Consider the following 22,002-nt stretch of genomic DNA (forward strand, 5'->3'; position numbering starts at 1 on the left):
AGTTCTTATTGGTTTTAGCATTTTTATTGTTTAGTTCATGAATCCTCAGTACAGAAATCTGGCTTTTCTCCTCACTCCTATCCCACGGAATATGCAAGTCTACAGCCTTTAAAACACCTTGCTTAGGTTTTGACGGAGACCTCTGGGCTAGCCAGTGAAATCTTGGCTATGCACTAATGCACTATTGCAGTATGTTCAGTTTGCGGTGTAGATCTGTGATGGCTTACTTGCCTGTTTTGGTTGCTTTCCCTTCACTTATCCGTTATCTCATTTTAACCATCAGGACAAAGGTAAAAACATTTCAGATAGGGATCATATAAGGCAGGGGTCAGGACTTTCATCGCACCAATGTTAACCATATCCCATGGCAGTGGCTCTCAAAGTGTGCTCTTGAGACCCCTGGAGATTGCTGAGACCCTTACAGGGATGCAATAGGTCAGAACTTCTTTCTGCCAAGGGCTATTTGGATATTTATAACATTATTTAAGGGCCATACAAAATTATCAACTTACAAACCAGCCTGCTATATTTGGTTAGTCATTTAATGAACTCACCCCTAATGCCTTGGCTGGGCCAGACCAAATGATTTCTCAGGTCTTATACGGTCCACAGGGTGGACATTCCCCACTCCTGATATAAGGGAAGAAAAGGGGGGGGGTTCCAATTCCTAGAACAGACCGGCCCATTCTTGAAAACGAATGCTTTTTTTCTCCCCCTCATTTATATTTCTCCCACCTCCAATCTCCCCCAGATTTCTCTGGAATCAGAGGCTCATCTGTGAGATTGACAACTGCTTCTCCATTCTCTGGCCATTGAATTAAAGCTTGTGCTGCTCACACCAATAGGAGAAGGACAGAGGGTCCCTATAGTGGGGACCCGATGATCCTGGATTGGTAACAAGCTGTGGATGTAAAAGAGGTCACATGCTAAGCTGACAAACTCAAGAAAGGCCTGCATGTCAGTCTTGCAAACTTAAAGACCTAAAGTATCCAGAAAGGATGGTCTAAAATGAAAACTTTAAATAACAGCAGTCCTGGTGGGTAGCAGTGTCCTAGGCCGGTATCTTACCTGACAAAGGCCAACCTTTACCTTTACAGAGCCTATTGTCTTTTTGTATCTATGATAACATCTTTGGAATGTCAAGGAATTTATCTTTTTCCAGACCCTTCAAAGCACAGGCACTACTCTGCAGAGACCACAAATCCCATCATTGTATTGAGTTACTTACTGACTGTTTACTATCCTGCACCCACCTAAATAAGAAGTATGTGTCTTACCATTTTACATTATAACACAATCCTAGAGGTTTCCCCACTTTGCTTTCTCCTGCCTCCCTAATCTATCACCAGTGGAATTCATGTAACCCACTTCCGTCTCCTCTTTTTATTGTAATGTATAAAACAAGGTAAAAAAACAAACATTCATTCTCCAGAGCATTATCCCAATACTTTGAGAGTCTACTTCCTGAGAATTGTCAACAATTTAGCTCAAATAAACTCACAAAAATTATTTACAGGTTTGATTTTTTTTTTTTTTAACCTTAACATGACATTCTGCATCCCTTTTTCCTTCCAACCAACTGGAATCTGGCCATGGCAGTGACCTAGCTTTCATTGCACAGATGTTAACCATGTCCCATGGCAGTGGCTCTCAAAGTGTGCTCTTGAGACCTCTGGGGATTGCCGAGACCCTTACAGGGATGCTATAGGTCAGAACTGTTTTCATGTTAACAGTAAGAAATTATGTGTCCTTTTCCCTGTCATTCTCTCAGAAATGTAGAGTGGCATTTTCCATGGTTACATGAAGTGTGCTATTACAGGAGCTGGAATGCAGAAGCAGATGGAAGAATCCAGCTGTCTTCAATTAACCCAGAAGTTAAAGAGATTTGCAAAAATGTAAAGCAGTGCCTCTCTTATCACTAATTTTTTGTTTTAGAAAATATGGTTGCTTTTCATTAAAATATGTTATTTATATTCATCTGTATGGATTTTTTTGTTATTTTAAGATGATTATCAAATATTTTTAAATTTTTGTTTTAATAATTTATATGGTAAATATCAATGTAAATGAAAGCTTTTTGAGATCCTTAATAACTTTTAAACGTGTAAAGGGGTCCATGACCAACATATTTGATAAACACAACCCTCGGGACAACGACTTGGGAAGAAGCTGCAGCATCTCTGAACGAATGTGAGGACTGAAGCTGCCCACCTCTCACTCACATAGAAGAGAAGTCAGTTTCTGTGTTATGCCACTGATTCATTATAAATATATAGTTTAGAGGCCTGGTGCACAAAATTTGTGCACGAAGAGAGGGGGGTTGCCTCAGTCCAGCCTGTACCCTCTATAATCCAGGACCCCTTGGGGGATGTCCGACTGCCAGTTTCAGTCCGATCCCAGGGATTGGGCCAAAACCAGTAGTCAAACATCCCTCTCACAATCCTAGACCACTGGCTCCTAACTGCTCACCTGCCTGCCTGCCTGGTCATCCCTAAGTTCCCTCCTGCCAGCCTGATCACCCTTAACCACCTCTGCCTGCCAGCTTGATAGCCCTGTCTCCCCCCTCTCTCCCCCCTACCAGCCTGGTCACCCCCAACTGTCCCCCCCACCCACCCACCCAGCCTGGCTGCCCCCAACTGTCCCCCTCTGCTGGCCTTGTTGCTCCCAACTACCCCTCTGCTGGCCTGGTTTCCCCTCACTGCTCCTTTCTGCTGGCCTGGTCACCCTTCAGTGCCTTCCTCTGCTGGCCTGGTTGCCCCATGCAGCCTGCTGTTCAGTCATTTTGTCTAACCTCATTGCCAGCCTGGTTGCCCCAGACAGCCTGCTGTTCAGTTGTACTGTGAGGGCATTCTCACCAATTTGCATATTACTCTTTTATTAGTATAGATTTTTTATAGCATCTTGTATTTACTCTGAATAATAGAGACAATAATCATATAAGTGGGACACTATCTAAAACTGAAATATGTGGCATTGGTTTCTTGGGCAGTAAAAGCACAGATATTTTAGGCTAGAAAGTTAATGGCTCTTGTTATGTCATTGCAAAATATTTGGTACAACTTTGGATTGATGCTCCTATGGAGCCCATAGGTAAAGAAGAAATGGCTAGAAAGAGCTAGAATGTTGGTACGCATTGACTGTGCTATTGCATTTGACAACATATTATAATAGGTAACCCAAGGGGGAAAAAATGACCAATTTGCAAGCAGATGAAGAGAAAAAAAAGTTTGAAAAGCAAACTGCTTGTATACCTCCAAACAGAAGACAAGGCTATTATTGCTCCAAAGACTCCCACTAACTACCCCCTTGCACTTAAAGAAAAACAAAACAATACAAAACACCCAACCCTAAACCAAAACCCAAACTGTGGATGTTGTTTTCCTATCCAAGCCTGTTATTTTATATGGTCTCCAGGTATCTGTCATCAAAATGAAAAAATAAAGTGATTTAACACTATATCCAGGAAAGAACTCTGAGTGTAGTTAAAGGCGATGGAACTAACTGGAGACAAAAAGAGAAGTCTACCATATTTTTGAGGAAATGGTTTTACTGAAGTCACCAAAAGCTTGCATTTTTTTTTTCCCTCAAACTTAAAATAGCTCTCATGAGTGTAGTCAGCAACATGCCACTTTGATGTGGCTATGCAGGGCAATAGACAACAGGAAATACTTCTGGAAGGGCAGGGGTGCGGGTGGGGGCTCAGAAGGAACTAGACAAAGAGTTATTCCGTGAGAGCAGAAGCAGGAGTTGGCTAGCCCGGGAAGTCAGTGTATTGCCAGGGCAAAAACCCTCTGCAATCCTTACCTCACAGAATTTGTTATTTGCTATGGTTCAGGGACTACTGTACATTCAAATAGGAACCTTTATCTCCCTTCTCCTGGTCTCGTTTTTTCTGCTGTTGACTGATGGCAGGGAGGGAAGACAAGTTGATGGTTAGTGCAGAGGTGGCTGAGTATGAGGAGCTAACCCTGGACCTAACAGAGAAAACTGCACATCTAGTAGAGATTCTTGAACTAGAGAATGGGACTCTGAGTTGTTTTCCTTGGGGATTGAGTGAGTACATTCTTTGTGTGGGAAGAAGGAAGCAAGCAGACAGTTGGATGGCTTGTGGGGGGGAAGGAGTGAGGGCACGGGCAAACTGGTAGAAACTGCTACAAAGTTCTCTTGTCCTTTTGTTAAGCCCAGACTTCGTGATCCCCAAGGACCACCAGGGAGCCAAGTCCGATGCAATAAACAAAGGAGCCTCTTCCCTGCTAGCATGGGCTCTGTCCCACTCTCGCCGGCAGCATGGCGGAAGAGAGCAAATGCTAAGCCCTGGGGTCTTACTCCGGTGGTGATGTCACTGCTTTGACTGGCCCTGATTGGGCTGGGTCCAGTTAATGGATGATAACTCCGCCCTGCCCCACAGTGGAGTCAGGAGTTTTATCCTAGCCCCGCCCCGCCCTCTCACTTCCATAGTAATAGAACTAGCCAGACACCTGGCTTCCCGACTGGACTACATTTCCCAGCCTGCCTTGCAATTACATGACTGAATTCTCAATAACACCATGAAGTGATGGATGCCACTTCCAGGTCTGGGACTTCAGACCTTCACACTGTTTCTCCCCCTCCCCCCCTTCATGCCAGCTGGACCCCACATGATGGCAACTCTGCTTTGACCATATGGATGGTGGCAGTGTCCTAGAGGATGGCAGAACAACTTCGGAAGGGACCATGATCTCGAAATTATTTCAAGGAGAAAAGCTACCCAGCTGATGTGGACAGTTCACATTGATGCTATTTAACCCCCCCCCCCCCCCCCCCCAAATAAAAAGTGTACTTCTTTGTCTTATAAGCCACTCAAGGGTTAGTTCTTTTTGTTACACTGGTCTGAGCTTCACTGGCATCAGAAATCCCTCTCTTCTTTTTTTTTTTTTTTTTTTTTTTTTTTTTTTTTTTAAATATATTTTATTGATTTTGTACAGAGAGGAAGGGAGAGAAATAGAGAGTCAGAAACATCGATGAGAGAGAGTCATCGATCAGCTGCCTCTTGCACACCCCCTACTGGGGATATGCCCACAGCCAAGGTACATGCCCTTGACCGGAATCGAACCCGGGACCTTTCAGTCCCCAAGCCGACGCTCTATCCATTGAGCCAAACCGGTCCTGGCCCCTCTCTTCTTATATCCTGGACCTGTGAGGATGTCTTGGGGGAAATTTTTGTATAGGTACGTATATGCCCACATGTGCACTAAAAAGAGCTGGTTAAAACAAACAAACAAACAAACAAAAAACAAACAAACAAAAAAAACCCTTGAGGAGTCGTGCACAATGAAAACAATATTTAGTCTTTGCTTCAAATTACTGGCACAGAGCTTCTAAGACCTTGGAATTGTCTGATAGGAGTGTCTTTTGTTGTTCATAATGACCTTCTGGCCATATCTGCATCTAAGCTAATGAGGTGACCCAGGGTGGGGCCCCTAAATCACATCAGAACCGGGCTGATTGCTAGAAAGACCAGACCTGAGATTAGAAGCTGGGACTTCCAGCCTCGCTCCCTCACCTCCAGGGAGGGGAATGGGTCAGAGATAGAGTTCCAAGGCCTCTTCAGTAATGAAATTTGGGAGCTTTGGGGTTGGTGAATACACTGAAGGGCTGGAGCGTGGTGTGCCCAGAGAGGGCATGGGAGTCCCACACTCCCAGTCTCATACTTTGCCCTTCACAACACTCCCATTTGACTGACTTGCATCCTTTCTAATAAACTGGTAAAAATGTGTTCTCCTGAGTTCCGTGAGTTGTTCTAACAAAGAATTGAACCTGATAAGGGTGTTATGGGAATCCCTGAATTTATAGCTGGTTGGGCCCTGGGACTTGGGAATGAAATGTGTGTGTGTGTGTGTGTGTGTGTGTGTGTGTGTGTGTATGGGAGGGGGAAGGGGGGGAAGTCTGGTCGGACTGAGCCCTTTACCTGTGCGGTCTGTGCTAACTCTGAATAGTGTCAAGGTTGAATTCAATTGTTGGACACATGGTTGATGCTGGTGGATTGGAGAACTGGTGTGGGACATCCCCACACATTTGGTGTCAGAAATGGTATCAGAAAAAAACAAACAAACAAACAAAAAAACACCCAGGGAGCTTACAGTATACATGGGTTGTGGAGCAGACAGGGCTGACCCTAACACATTGCTTTACATAAACACTTCAGCTTTGTCTCTGCACCCTCTGAACTCCCGTAGTCAGTAATCCAGGCATCAGTCTCAGGGATTGCTGCGCTGCCCACAGCGGCCAAGAAACTCCAGGCTGCTATGATGCCAACCTGAGAAGATGAAAAATGGGTCTCTTCCAAACTCAGCATGTAATTGAGAACAGCACATACATGTGACTGCACATTCTAGAGAGATACCTGCTAAGTGGTATCCCCAAACCAGCTCTGTGACTCTTGGCCTATCACCCATGCCTATACGAGTAGGGGGAGATTGGTGTCCAGAGAGAGTTTGTGTTTTTTGCCCCTTTTCTCCTACCTGCCCCACTATACGCCACATGAGGAAGAATTACAGGATCTGAGATGTCACTTTAGGTTTCTTCTTTTTAAAAAAAATATATTTTATTGATTTTTTACAGAGAGGAAGGGAGAGAGATAGAGAGCTAGAAATGTCGATGAGAGAGAAACATCGACCAGCTGCCTCTTGCACACCCCCTACTGGGGATGTGCCCGAAACCCAGGTACATGCCCTTGACTGGAATTGAATCTGGGACCTTTCAGTCCCATGCTCTACCAGTGAGCCAAACTGGTTTCGGCTAGGTTTCTGAGGCTGAGCCAGGCCCAACCTGAGTGTAGCAGAGATATAATAAATTAAATGAGAAATTAAAGTTTTGATTTAGATTGAACAAGGCTTTTTAAAATTAATTTTTTATTGAGATATGAGACTATCTGTTCATATTTTTAAAGTGATTAGAAAAGCTATTGGATCTCCCTTAGTTATTATCCAGGGAAGGAGAGAGAGACATGATATAGGATGTTTGAAAGGCAATAGAGAGAATCAAATAGATTTTTTATGCCCGTGCTTGCCAAGTGCATCTCATTCAATACATAGGACGGGGACCAGGTTTGGGTGGGAATGCCTGCCAGCCTGGCGCTCATGCTCCCCCAGTAGCCAAGAATCCTATGGAATGGCCGCCAGAGCATTTTCATTAGCCATTCCAGGTGGCAGCAACAGCAAAAACAGCAAAACGTTGCTTTTCCTAGTATTCTCTCGTCAAGGCCAGAGCAATTAGAATCAAGCCCTTAAATGGAGTGAGGGTAGAGGCTGTGGCCTGACTGTGGAAGGAAGAAGCAGAGGAGGGAGAAAGACGCTGCCACACAAAGGTGTTCTGACACAGGGAAAGGCAAGATTCAGAGAAAGGCTTAGGAAGCTCTCTTCTGGCCTCAGACTGCCTGCCTGCCAGGCTGCCTCCACGAGAGACACAAACTTCCATCTTATTTGACCTAATCCTCTGATGTAATATCTGTAATATATTTAACACTTCTTTAAAGAAGTAAAAAACAAAACGAAACAAAAACAAGAACCAGGTCTGTAGAAATACGGACAAAGGAGAAAGCAGGTTATTCACACAAGAAATACAAATGGCCACTACGTATATGAACATATACTTAACCTAAGTAGTAACTCAAGAAATGTAAATGTGAAAAATGAAATGCCATTTCTTATGTGTTAGGTTGGCAAAAATTTTAAACATGAATTTTATCTGGTTGAAAAGAATGTGAATTATATCTGGGATAAACAGATTTTCTCATTCAATGTTGATGAGTCTACACCTGGGAAGACTTTTTGCCAGACAGTCTAGAAATAGCTATGAATGTTAAAAATGCATCTGTATGAATATGTGCACATGTGCATGCATGGGTGTGTGCACGCGCAACATACAGGAAAAGGCCTGAAATATATATAAACAACAAACATAATAGTGTTTTTGTTTTTTTGTTTTTTTTAAATACATTTTTATTGATTTCAGAGAGGAAGGGAGAGGGAAAGAGAGATTGAAACATCAATAATGAGAGAGAATCATTGATTGGCTGCCTCCTGCATGTCCCCTACTGGGGATCATGCCCTTGAACAGAAATGAACCAGAGACCCTTCAGTCTGCAGGCTGACGCTCTATCTACTGAGCCAAACTGACTAGGGCTATTAAGGGTTTTTATTAAGTGAGGAGGGTCAGTGGAATGGAAGGAGAGTATTAATGAACTTTCACTTTTTATGCCAGGACTTTAAATTTTTATAGCCAATAATATTTTTGTAATTCAAATTTTTAAATAAAAAAAATCCGTTACTAGCTTTTCAAAGATTAAGTAGATATTCAAAATGTTTTCATTGATTTATTTCCCTTTAAAATAGATGTATTGGGTGCAGAGCAGGCAAAGTCTACTCAAATTTAAGTAACTTTGGGAACCTGAACCCTCCTTTGTATTGGTAGTTTAGTATTTCACAACCCCAGGAAGAGGGCTTTCTTAATTGGTGACAGTGCGAATACAGATGATGTTGTACATCCCTGGGCAGTAACAAGTAAGACTTGTTTTTACTAATAAATAAAAAATACAATCCTAGCGAAAGATTTTGAAATAAAGGCTTCAGAGATTAGAATTTTCAATAAAAAATTAAATCTGCTATTAATTTTTGTCTTTTCTTTTTGGCAGAGACTGTCCTCGGTTTTTAAGCTTGTGTGCCAAGGAAATGACCTTCTGCCACCTCGTACTGATGTACTTGCCTGTTTTCAGACCAGAATTCATTCCCAACAACAGCAAGTCTTCCAAGAAGTCTTTTTTTTTTTTTTTTTTTTTTTTTTTTTTTTTTTTTTTTTTTTTTTTAAATTCTCTAAGTTTTAAGTAAAAAGTAGGTCATTGAAAATATAAGAAGATATTCTTACTTGGTCCTCAAAAGACAGCGCCTGGGCAACATCTCTTGGGAATCCATCAATCACAATGCCCTCTTCATCAGGAATTTGCATCAATCTCTGTTTTATCTCTGTAATTGTGGTCTCCTTTTATAAAGGGAAAAGTATGAAAAACCACAATTAAGCTAAGTATACTCACAACTGGTATAAAAACTACAGAAGTGTTAAAAAAAGAAAAAGCAAATTACACAATCGTACCTGTGGGGCCAATTCTCCAGTTGTAATTATTTTGGCAATGAGACTCCATTTCCTGTTGCTGCTGGCACTGTGGATCTTCTTTCTTAACAATTCTCCCACTGAAATGTATTGGAATCCATAACGTTCTGCGATTTTCAAACTTTGAGTACCTTTCCCACTTCCTGGACCACCTACGGTTTAAAACAGGTTAAATCATGACCCTCTGACACAATAAGAAACTCCCTTTTGTACAATGATTGCCTTCATCTTCAGATGCAGCTTCTAGACCAATAGTAAGGACCAGGGCAAGTACGTGTTCCATCAGTGGCATCTTAATCCCATTCCTGAATGCAGAGTGAGTGCAGATTAACCAGGGGAAGGGTAGAACTGTCCTGATTAACTGCATTAAATGAGAGACAGTTTTTCCTTTACCTATTTTACTAAATAGCCAATTAAATTTTTTTTTGAACAATGCAGGTTAAAGATACCCTCACTATTATTCTATGCAGTTTTTTCCTCATCAACAGAAAAATCTATGGCATACAAAAGACAATGACTGAAATAACAGACTTGTGTTTCATGTCAATAAAGAGTTGATGTGTAATAAGGTGAACTAAAACAATTATTTTTGAACCAAAGGCATACTAATTTAAACATATGTATATATTTATTTCAGACAGGAATGGAAAGGGAGAAATAGAAACATCAATGATGAGAGAGAATCACTGATAGGCTGCCAACTGCACACCCCTTACTGGGGATCAAGCCCACAACTTGGGCATGTGCCTTTGACCAGAATCAAACTCAGGACCTCTCAGTCTGCAGGCCGACACTCTATCCACTGAGCCAAACCAGCTAGGGCCACACTAATTTTTTAAATTAAAATTTTAATTGAATTTACTGGGGTAACATTGGTAAATAAAATTATATAGGTTTTAAGTGTACAATTCTGTAATACATCATCTGTATATTGTATTGCATGTTCACCAACCAAAGTCAAGTCTTTTCCCACCATTATTTATTCCACCTTTAGTCTCTTTTACCTCCCCCCATTATCCTTTACCTCTCATAATCACTTTTCTGTTGTCTATGTCTATGAGTTTATTTTTATTTTTGCTTAATCCTTTTTTACCAGGTCCCCAATAATATTGACCAAACTTATTTAAATCTTTTCCTGAACTTTTCTGCTCATGCATGTCCTTGCCCTATCTCCTTTAAGTTCAAGTTTTATGCAGCAAATATGCAGAGTGAATGAAATAGATTCTCAAGGTAGAATAATTTTACAGAACTCATGATAACTTTGATTTTGAAATATGTTAGTGTGAAATAATCAGCATTTGCAATATAACATAATACTAATGCTTGATAGTTGCCATTTAATTTTAAAAGCATAAGTACTAAAATAATTATGAATATATGGCTCAAATTTTACTTCCAAATCATATTAGATTATTTTAATTAATTTATATTTCTAAACAAGCTAGATGATTTGGAATCTAAAGTCTGAATAAATTTCAAAATACAGCATGGTAGCTAGCCTAGTCTGATTTATTTGTTAACAATTATAAAAATGAAATGTTTTCAAATACCTAAACATAAATTATTGACTGTAGACAAAATATCTTTAAAGTCAATGTGTCTAATAACTAATAAAATGCTTTGGTAATGTTCGTTAAAATATAATTATAATTTATTAAGCAATATTGAAAATAAAAATTCAATAGGAAAGTGAGTTGATGTTCTCTCTACTAATTTAATATATTAAGTTTTGGATGGTAGAAGTCATTTATATATAGTTATTTAGTAAATATTTTTATTCTTGTTATAAATAATACTATATAATAAAAGCCTAATATGCTAAGTGTCCGGTCAGCAGTTCAACCAATAAAAGTATAATATGCTAATGATATGCTAAGGCTGCTCGACCACTTGTTATGGCTTGTACTGATCACCACGGGGCTGATGCTCCAACTGGTAGATTACCTTGCTGCCGGGATCTGGCCAATCAGGCCTGAGCAAGATATGCCAGACTCGCTTTGGAGCCTTCTCATGGTCCCTATCCGGCCCTGATTGTGCACCAGTGGGGTCCCTCAGCCTGGCCTGCACCATCTCACAATCCAGGACCCCTTGGGAGATGTGGGAGTACTGGTTTCGGCTCCAGCCCACAGGCCAGGCTGTGGGACCCCACAGGTGCATGAATTTGTGCATTGGGCTTCTATTATATTATAAGTGAAAAAAAAAAAAAAGACAGTGTTTTGTTTTGACAGAAGAGTTCTAAGTGGGTAGACTTAGGGCTTATTTTCTCATTAAAAATTTTAATGTGCAGAAGTCTAAGATCAACTAATATAACAATGATCACATCTGAACCCCAATCCCAAATAATGTACCCAATAATATCTGGCTTTCACCTTTTTATTGGTTTATTAAACTTAGTATAGGAATTTGTTTACATTTTTATCATTCTTTAAGAACCTCTAAATAGTATTTGATTAGATTTAACATGAACTATTATCAGATTAAATTAATTACTTTGCAAATCAAAAACTAATTTGGGTTCTAAATAGCTGCTTTTAGCCTATTAACCTATGGGCAAATCATGGATTGGCTTGAAGGGAAAAAATTATGAACACTCCATCTAAATTTCAAATTGATTTGATCCCTGAAGAATAAAAGTTATCTTTCATAAACTATATTTTCATACTTAATCTTACAAACCATCAAACATATAGAATGTAAATTCCACTGAATTCTTAAAAATTAAACATACTAAGAAATTTATAGCACCTTTACAGAAAAAAATTGTTTTTTGTCAACCAATGGAGGCAATAGCAGACAACACAATTGATTAATACAATTGACAGAGAATAGCATTAATTTATTGAAATAATTTGATTATAGAAACTTCTTAAAATTGCCCCAATTTTCTTAGATAACCAAAGGTTTGACTTTTCCTTTCTTTTTTTTATCTCAACTCTAAAAATTATTTATAATAATTGGTTTTGTATCATTCTTGTAATACAGAAAATTTACAATTCATCATGCAAATCTAAAACCAAAATCACACCCTTGGAAAGCAAGTTGATTTTACTAAGTAACAAAGGAATTGTGAAGTGGAGGATCTATATCTCCTCCAAAGATCTTAGTTTACTGAAACATTTTAATCATTTTTATATAAAATTCACAATCACAAAACATTCACCTATGTGCTGTTTTACACAGAACAATTTGCTATTTCACTTTTTTCATGGTCAATCAAGACTCTTTGCTTATCCTGTTAAAAACCACTAATATTTATTAACAGGAACAAGACGACCAAAATTTGAATAATATGTAATTATAAAATGATAAAATAATTCCCGATTATTCTTCATCTATAGCACTTTTAATAAAGTATTTATTTGTCTTATAGTTAAGAACCTCAAAATTTTAAGCACACACATACAAATTACATTTTCAAGAATAGATAGAAATTTATAAGAGTAACTATCAAACACTATAAGAATATTTTGACTTCCGGAAAGTTGATTTCTATATTTTCTTCCTATTATATTATTATAAACAATTCTGGGTTAGATAGGTTTGCAATTTCATTTTCACTACACTTTGAGATATACAAATGTCACTCCTAGTCTGGTGAACTTAAATTCTTGTTATAGCTTGGTGTGCTTATTTTCATGTTTTTTCCATAGTTGCCATCATTATTATATCTTCTAGGAGCAGTTCCTTGCATGAAGGATGTATTTATACATTTTGCCTTCAGTTAACAGTTACTGACAAAAATAGCTTTGAACATTTCACATTAGATTTTCTGCTGTCAGTAATCTCTGTGAGAGCTGAGTCAAACTGAAAAACAATACAATGACTATATAGGTTTCATGTTCACAGGTATCTTCATAATTTTTATATGTTTTGAGGGAGCTGGAATTTTCAAGAGTGGTCAAAAAAGTACTTAAAACATTTTCAGTACCTATTCCTGGTGAAATGGCATCAGAATGATGTTTCCATATTCAACATAAGATTCATAGTGGGAAACAAATTGAGAGGTAAACATCACATAGTCCTATCAATTGATGCAGAAAAAGCATTTGATAAAATCCAACATACTTTCTTGATACAATCCCTCAGCAAAATGGAAATAAAGGGATCACACGGCAACATAATAAAAGCCTTATATGACAAACCTACAGCCAACATCATACTCAATGGGCAAAAATTAAAACCATTTCCTCTAAGAACAGGAACAAGATAGGGATGTTCACTTTCACTACTCCTGTTTGACATAGTACTAGAAGTGCTAGCCATAGCAATTAGACAAGAAAAAATAAAAGATATCCAAATTGGAAAAGAAGAAGCAAAACTGTCATTATTTGCAGATGACATAGAAAACCCTAAAGACTCCATCAGAAAATTATTAGACTTAATAAGTTAATTCTGCATTGTAGCAGGATACAAAATTAACACTCAGAAGTCTATGGCATTTTTATACACTAATAATGAACTTACAGAAAGAGAGATTAAAAAAACAATGCCATTTATCATTGCACACACACAAAAAAAATTAAGATACCTAGGAATAAACTTAACTAAGGAATAAAAGACCCACACTTGGAAAACTACAGGACAATGAAAAAAGAGATAGAGGAAGACATAAACAAATGGAAGGACATACTCTGTTCATGGATTGGTAGAATCAACATCATTAAAATGACCATACTACCCAAAGCAATCTATAGATTCAATGCACTCCCCATTAAAATACCAACGGCATAATTCACAGACCTAGAACGAACTCTTCAAAAATTCATCTAGAATAAATAAAAACCCAAATAGCTGCAGCAATCCTGAGAAAGAAGAAGAAAGTAGGTGGGGTCTCAATACCAGATATCAAGCTATATTTCAAAGCCACTGTTCTCAGAACTGCCTAGTACTGGTACAAGAACAGACATATAGACCAATGGAATAGAATAGAGAACCCAGAAATTGACCCAAACCATTATGGTCAATTAATATTTGACAAAGGAGGCAAGAACATACAGTGGAGTCAAGACAGTCCCTTCAATAAATGATGTTGGGAAAATTGGACAGATACATGCAAAAAAAATGAAACTAGATTACCAATTTACAAAAAAATAAACTCATAATGGATAAAGAACTTAAACTTAAGATGAGAAACCATAAAAATCTCAGAGGAATCCACAGGCAGCAAAATCTCAGACATATGCTGAAGCAATATCTTCACCAATACAGCTCCTAGGGCAATAGAAACTAAAAAGAAAATGAACAAATGGAACAACATCAAAATAAAAAGCTTCTGTTCAGAAAAATAAACCATCAACAAAACAACAAGAAAACCACTGCATGGGAAAACATATTTGCCAATGTTATATCCGATAAGGATTTAATCTCCAACATTTACAGGGAACTCATACAACTTAACAAGGGGAAGAAAAACAATCCAATAAAAAAATGGGCAACAGACCTAAATAGATACTTTTCGAAAGAGGATAAACAGAAGACCAAGAGACATATGAAAACATGCTCAAAGTCACTAATCATTTGAGAAATCCAAATCAAAATGACAATGACATCTCACACCTGTCAGAATGGCTATCATCAACAAATAACAAATGACAAATGCTTGTGAGGATGTGGAGAAAAAGGAACCCTCATTTACTGCTGGTGGGAATGCAGACTGGTACAACCATTGTGAAGAACAGTATGGAGTTTCCACAAAAAATTAAAAATGAAACTCTCATTTAACCCAGTGATCCCACTTCTAGGAATGTATCCCAAGAAACTAAAAACACCAATCAGAAAGGATATATACACACCTATGTTCATAACAGTACAATTCACCATAGTTAAGATTTGGAAACAACCTAAGTGCCCATCAGCAGATGAGTGGATTAAAAAAGTGTGGTACATCTACACAATGGAATACTATGCTGCTATAAAAAGGAACTCCTACCATTTGCAACAGCATGGATGGTGCTGGAGAGCATTATGCTTAGCGAAATAAGTCAGTCAGAGAAAGATAAATATCACGTGATCTCACTTATTTGTGGAATATAATGAACAACATAAACTGATGAACAAAAATAGATCCAGAGACAGAGAAGCATTGATCAGACTGTCAAACCTCAGAGGGAAGGCAGAGGAGTGATGGGGAGAGATCAACCAAAGGATTTGTATGTATGCATATAAGCATAACCAATGGACACAATCACTAGTGGGGTCAAGGCATGAAGGGGGGACAATGGGAGGATAAGGACACATATGTAATACCTTAATCAATAAAGAAAAAAAAATAAAGATTCATAGTGGGAATTTAAAAAGTTAACTCATCACTATTATTTGGATTAATTCTTAGATGTTATATGCTTTTACAACACTACTCTTTTAGGTATGCTTGTCTAATAACATTGAAATTTACATTTTATTATATTATAATTGCTAAATATGATTTACTTATACGAGTCTTTTCCAACATATTATTATCCTTAAAGGGCAAAACCCATTGTGTTTAGAAAACGTCTAAGAAATTCGGTTATCTATGTTAACAATTAAATAGTCAAAACCATAGGACAAAAAAATTTGAAGGGATTAGTCCTTCTTTCATTATAGAGAATTTCTATGACACTGTAATGGATTCTATAAAAGTGAAACAGCATTAGATTATATGATTATAACAATTTCTGTTGTATTGAAAATTATGCTAAAATATTTCCATCTATTGTCTCTTGAGCTTTTATTTCTATTGTTTGCCATTTTTCATCTAATTTTTTTCAAGTGTGGTACATAATTGACTTAAGTTTTTGAAATGCAAAAAAATACACAGTTAGTAATAGTATGAGAATTTTGCTTTCTGTCATCATACCTATGACAAGAATGATTTTTGGCCGAGGTCTAGCAGGATCAAAAACCTCGTATTCTTCAATTAACTCTGCAGTCTCAGAGAGGTCTGTATCACTTTCTATGGAGAATTGATGGATTGGAGGGAGCCGATCATACCGCCGATAAGGAAAGTTTGAATTTTCAGGCATTACTGCAAAAGAGTAAGACAACTTTGAAACGGAAAAAAGAAAAAAGAAAAATAATGAAACATCCCCCCCACCCCACTTAATTAGTAAACAACATTTAAAAACTAAGTGAGTTTGGTTATTGATTTTTTCCAACTTGAGGAAGACCCCATCTCCTAAGTGTTCAGGAAACTTTTTCTTAAAGGGTCAAAGTCATTAATTTGGGCTTAGAGGAACATACAGTCTCAGACTCAACTTGGTCACAGAAGCAGGAATGCAGTCATAGACAATATACAGGATGGGGCAAACAGCTTTACAGTTGTTCGTATGGAAAATAATACATAATAAATAACACAAGAATAAACTGTGTTCTGCATAAACCTACTTTTGCTCCACCCTGGATAAACAAATAGATGTACTTGTGTTCCAATAAAATTTTATTTATAAAAACAGGCGGTGAGCCAGAGTTGGTCCATGGGTCATGGTTTGCCAACCCCTGCACGGAAGGAACCTTCTTAAGCGTTGCCTACTCTTGCTTGGTCATTTATACACATCCTGGTCTCTGCAAAGGGTTCTCCCTAGAACTGTGTAGTGCACACCATCACAACATTCACAACCATATATATATTGTAGCTGCTATGTCAATGCTTATACATAATATATTTCATTTTTTTAATAAATATATACATATTCACTATAATCGAGGCACTCCAGTGTAGTTTAGTGAAACGGCTTGGTGGTAAAATGCATACAAACTTAGGGTACTATTACAAGACAGGTAAAAGGGTAACAAACAATTTCTATGTTTAGAATATCTTTCAACACCATTGAATTTTACTTTCCCAATATTGATTACTTTAACCTCCTTGATTTATAAATGTAACCATGAAGATTTACATTTACATCTACAATGGCAAGAGTTCAATGAGTGAGTAGATCCATTTGGGTTAGAGTAGTAGGAAAGGACTTGTAAGAGAGGCACGACCTGAACTTTGAAATATAAGTACAGGTGATGAAATGTGAACGTGTATCTCAGTTGGTGGAAAAAACACACAAAGACTCAGAGTCAGAATTACAAATGAAATATTCAAAAGGACCAAAGGACGGAGCTGGCAAGCCCAGATCAGGCAGGTGGTGATGACCAGTTGTGGCTATTTAATGAATTCATGGCTCCTTCCTTCCTCACCCCATGCATGTGTCAGTATTCCAGGAGGCACAGAGAAGCCCTAACTAATCAAAGGACACTTGCACAAGGGGACAGAAGGCCACCTGGCCTTCCCCGAGGGGATCACTGCATTTCATTGTGGCATAATGCTCACAGCTCCTTCCAGGTTGATCAGGTAGAAATTTCCATTCTCGCTGAAACCGGTTTGGCTCAGTGGTAGAGCGTCGATTTGCGGACTGAAAGGTCCCAGGTTTGATTCTGGTCAAGGGCATGTACATTGGTTGCGGGCACATCCCTGATAGGGGGTGTGCAGGAGGCAGCTGGTCGATGTTTCTCTCTCATCGACGTTTCTAGCTTTCTATCCCTCTCTCCTCCTCTCTGTAAAAAAATCAATAAAATATATATTAAAAAAAGAAAGAAATTTCCATTCTCTGTTCAAACGATAAATGAAGTCATTGACTACTGTCCCACTGGATGTAATTTAGTTCCACAAAAGGCAGGGAGTAGTTTGCAGATAACCGTGGATATTCTTTAGAAAATGCTGGGAAAGGCTCCATTAGGGAAGGCACTGACAACAGTATTCTGTTCTGTCTTGAAATTGAATTACGTGATCATCCAACACAGGTGGGTAATATAAACTAGGCATTATTCTTGATTACTTTCTTCTCTCACTTTTCATGTCTACTCCCAGAGACTAGCTCCAAAGTATTTCTCAAATCCATCTCCACTACCACAACTCTTCTCCAAGCCATCATCATTTATCTAAACCCGCGGTTGGCAAACTCATTAGTCAACAGAACGGCAAGCCGCAGTTTGCCGACCGTGGACCTAAACTACTATCATAGACTCTCGCAGGTCTGCCTCCTTCCATGCTGTCCTCACAATTCACTGCCTAAAATGTTCTTCTTCTGTTGGTCCCATGGCTGACTGATTTTTGCCATTCACATACCAACTTAAGTGTCAACCTCCGATGAAGAGGACTTTGCTGACTTTTTAATCTAGGGTAGCCACCCCGTTAACTTCAAGGACATCACTCCAATAAGGATCTGCATAGTCTACCACCTCACATCTGAGAGGCCTCTTACTCATTCATTGTTTGTTTTCTCCTATTAGAATGTTACGTTTCAGGACACGGGCACCTTGTCTACCTGGAGCTCAGTATCTCTGGGATCTAGAACTGTGCTTAGCACAATCAGTGTCCAATAAATATTTGTTGAATCATTAACAAAGGGAACAGCTTTGTTGACATAGACAGTTAACCATGGAGAAAAGCCCAAAGATGGACAGGTAGAGTGTGGGTACAGTGTGGAGGGCTTTGAATATCAGAGTAAAGGTGTTTAGCTTTAATTTGGTAGAAAGCCAGTGGAGGTTTGGTGTGTGTGTGTGTTTTTTTGGGGGGGAACGGGGGGCGTTATAAAAATGACATGATGAAATATGAAAATTTTTAAGGAAAATTAATCTGGTGGTGGTTAGAATGGATTTGAGTAGGGAGAGACTAGGAGCAGAAATAGTAGCAGCTCAGAGGCTGTTAAAGTAAACCACAGGTGAGAAGTAAAGGATCAGGTTAGCAGGATAGTAGGGGAAAGGGGAATGAATGTCTGGACATGAAGGACATGGTTAGAATTGCGATAAGAGAAATGAAAAGAAGTGACAGTTCAAAAACAATTGCCAGGTTTCAAGTCTGAAAGGATAAGGAATGCATTGCATTTCATATAATATATTTCTGTCCTTTCTTCTCTGTCCTGGGAATACTGAACTTCTCTCATTCCTGCCTCTATTATAGCCTCTTCTCTAGGTCAGCAACTTCTATTCTTTCTCTGTTCCCTGGTGTACTTCACCCATCCATCCTTCTCTAACACCTACATGGCTTACTGTCTCTGAGGATCAGCATGTCACTTCTTTCAGGAAGTGTATCCTGAACCCCGGCCTAGATTAGATCCATCCTCCTGTTAAGATGGTTAGTTCTAGAGCATTTGACATTTCCTATAGCGCCCACTGTGCTTCTAAGTATATTTTTAATGCTTGACTTCCTTGCTAGACTGTAAGCTCCATGGGGGCAGGTGCCATGTTTGTTCTTTCTTGGTGTCTACATGCTCAGTCCTAAGAGTCTGACACATAATACTCAATAAATCGTTATTTTATTGCTCAACTTGACTCACTGACTGACTTCATGAAAATAGAAAAAGGAGAAGGGAGTGTTGGCTTTGAAGCAAATATGGTATGTTTGTATGTTTGATTTTGGATATGTTGAGCACAAGACGACAATGCGATAGTTCAGAAGAGAAACTCTATGTACATTTGGAACTATGGGACCAGAACTCTTATTCACAGGTTATTATTTGTTCAATTGTATACATATAGCAGAAAAAAACACATGCTTAGCTCACATTTACTAAGTATAATAATATGCTTTAAAGAACTATTAGCCAATAATTTATCCTTGTTTTATTTTTAAATCTTTATTTCTACTTAGGGAAATGATTTGCTTAAATGATTAAATGTTTTATGTCATAGAATAATTTTGCATGGTAATTACATATTAGCATAGTTCTGTCAATATTTTACCAAGAATGTAAGAATAACTTTTTGTTCCTAGAAATAATCATAATGCTTTAAATTACTGTGACATTAGCAATTTTCTTGAATTGAAAACCCATTCTATAAATTATAGCTAAAACCTACAAAGCACAAATGGGTAAAGCATTTCATCAAATAAAATTTTATTATTCTAAGACAAATCCTTGTCTGTTTTGCAGCATACATTCTAGAAAAAGGACAGTATGGTATAACATTCTTGTCACTATAGTATATGGATACGCTCTATTTGATGATTAATTTTTAAAAAGAGGGACATCTGTTATACTTTCAACAATAACAATAACTTTTTTAAAATTTTTATTTTTATAGTGGTAGCACTGATGGTATTAAAAAACAATGTCAGGTGGTTGTTGTTTTTTTCCTCAACACAATAAGAAGACTAAACAATGACTCATTTTTTCTCATTCCTTCTGAAACAGAAATCAGGCATTTGTCTTTGTGCTAAACTTAATCTTTCCAATTCCTAAAATGTTAATAATTAGTTTCTAACCTTAAAAAAAAGTATCTGAGTAGGAATTCTGGGACAGGTATGGAGGCTAAAATAGATAAGCAATTTTAATTCTAATGAAAGTTAAACCTACATTTTCCATTCCTGTTTTAGCTTCTTCTGCCAGATCAGGAGTTACAAACTGATCATTTGTGGGCCCAAAAGGAGTCTTATAGAAATGTTTTGTGCAGCTTGATATTTTTTCAAAATTTGTTCTTGCCGTTAGACTAGGGGTGGAGAACGTCCAGCCTGAGGGCCGTATAAGGCCTACGAAATCATTTGGTCCAGCCCTGAAAGGCAACTGCAGGTGAGACTCAAAATTCAATAAATCAAGAAGCTTTTTTCATAGCAACATAAATTTATATTAAGCGGATGATGTTATAAATATCCAAAGGGCCCTTGGCAGAAAAAAGGTTTTCCACCCCTGCTCTCTAGTTCTGCCCTCTAGTTTGACCACAGTTCCCACTACTTGCTATTACACGCTGGCCTGTCTGGCTTCTATGTATAATCAAGCCAAGTAACGGTATAAAATAGAAACAGATTTTATGTGTTGTAAAACTGTCACTTTATATACCTAGTCTGAGAGCAGCCTTTCAACTAAGAGAATATCATATCCTCTTAGAATTAAATTTAAAAGAGTAAAATTTTCTTAGACTAAATCCAGTACTACCTGAGGTTTGTTAGTGTTTTAAGGAGGAGAAAGCAGTTATCCAAATTAGTCTCACTTGATTTAACTAGCGCCTGGGGCATGTATTTAACATTGAGCCAGATTCTATAATAACAACATGACACCCTGGGAAGTAAATTAGCCATTTTGGGAATGTTTACTAGTATGAACTCTTCAGACCCATGAAAATATCATTTTGTTCCCCGAAGCAGTCATTTACTGTGTGGTGTGCTACAGCGGTAACTGGCTGAAGATGCTCTCCAATCCCAAATCACCCAGTGACGACTCCTGTGTGGGCAGGGAAGAATTCTTCTCCTCTCTGGAGATGTTACTGACCCAAGGTTTCTGCTTTCCCTCTTTGCTTGTATTTCTTAAAAATTAACACATTTGACTTTTTCCCACACTGCATTCAGATAAAACCCAAGTCGGTCATGACTAAGTAAGACAAATTAAGATTTATTTCCCCTTGTACTTACTGCAAATAGATTGTTTATTTCAAATTCTGTCTATATAGCTGAAACTTTTCATTGGTACAATTTTCGAGAATGGTTTGAATTTGGGAGATATGATGATCTGGGCTACTGGGAAAGAATTAATTTAGTTCCCCCTGACTGGAACTGATTCCATTTTGCATGTACTATTTTACATCTCAATTTTATACTGAGTCTGAAAGGCTGGTTGGCTGATGCTGAACCACTAATTTTTAAAAAATATATTTTTATTGATTTTTTACAGAGTGAAAGGGAGAGGGATAGGGAGTTAGAAACATCGATCAGTTGCCTCCTGCACACTCCCCACTGGGGATGTGCCCGCAACCAAGGTACATGCCCTTGACCGGAATTGAACCTGGGACTCTTGAGTCTGAAGGCCGACACTCTATCCACTGAGCCAAATCGGGTTAGGGCTGAACCACTGATTTTGATAAGCAACTATTTCAGCAAGTTATTAGAATACCATGAAT

General features: G+C 38.3%; 1 protein-coding gene across 2 annotated transcripts in view; it reads right to left on the reverse strand.

Moving 5' to 3' along the window:
- The window catches only part of AK5 (adenylate kinase 5), a 176,572-nt gene that overhangs the window by 149,309 nt on the left and 5,261 nt on the right, over positions 1–22,002 (reverse strand). The window contains exons 3-5 of one of the 2 annotated variants that reach the window (XM_036443709.2): positions 15,983–16,078; positions 9,127–9,296; positions 8,902–9,015 (exon numbers count right to left, since the gene is read on the reverse strand). In XM_036443709.2, the coding sequence (XP_036299602.1) occupies positions 8,902–9,015; positions 9,127–9,296; positions 15,983–16,078 (380 nt within the window). Of the gene's footprint in view, positions 1–8,901; positions 9,016–9,126; positions 9,297–15,982; positions 16,151–22,002 lie in introns of both variants that reach the window. The other variant, XM_036443708.2, reaches the window with a different exon arrangement.

This window comes from Pipistrellus kuhlii, unplaced genomic scaffold, assembly GCF_014108245.1.
Source record: "Pipistrellus kuhlii isolate mPipKuh1 unplaced genomic scaffold, mPipKuh1.p scaffold_m20_p_2, whole genome shotgun sequence".
NCBI classification, from domain to species: Eukaryota; Metazoa; Chordata; class Mammalia; order Chiroptera; family Vespertilionidae; genus Pipistrellus; species Pipistrellus kuhlii.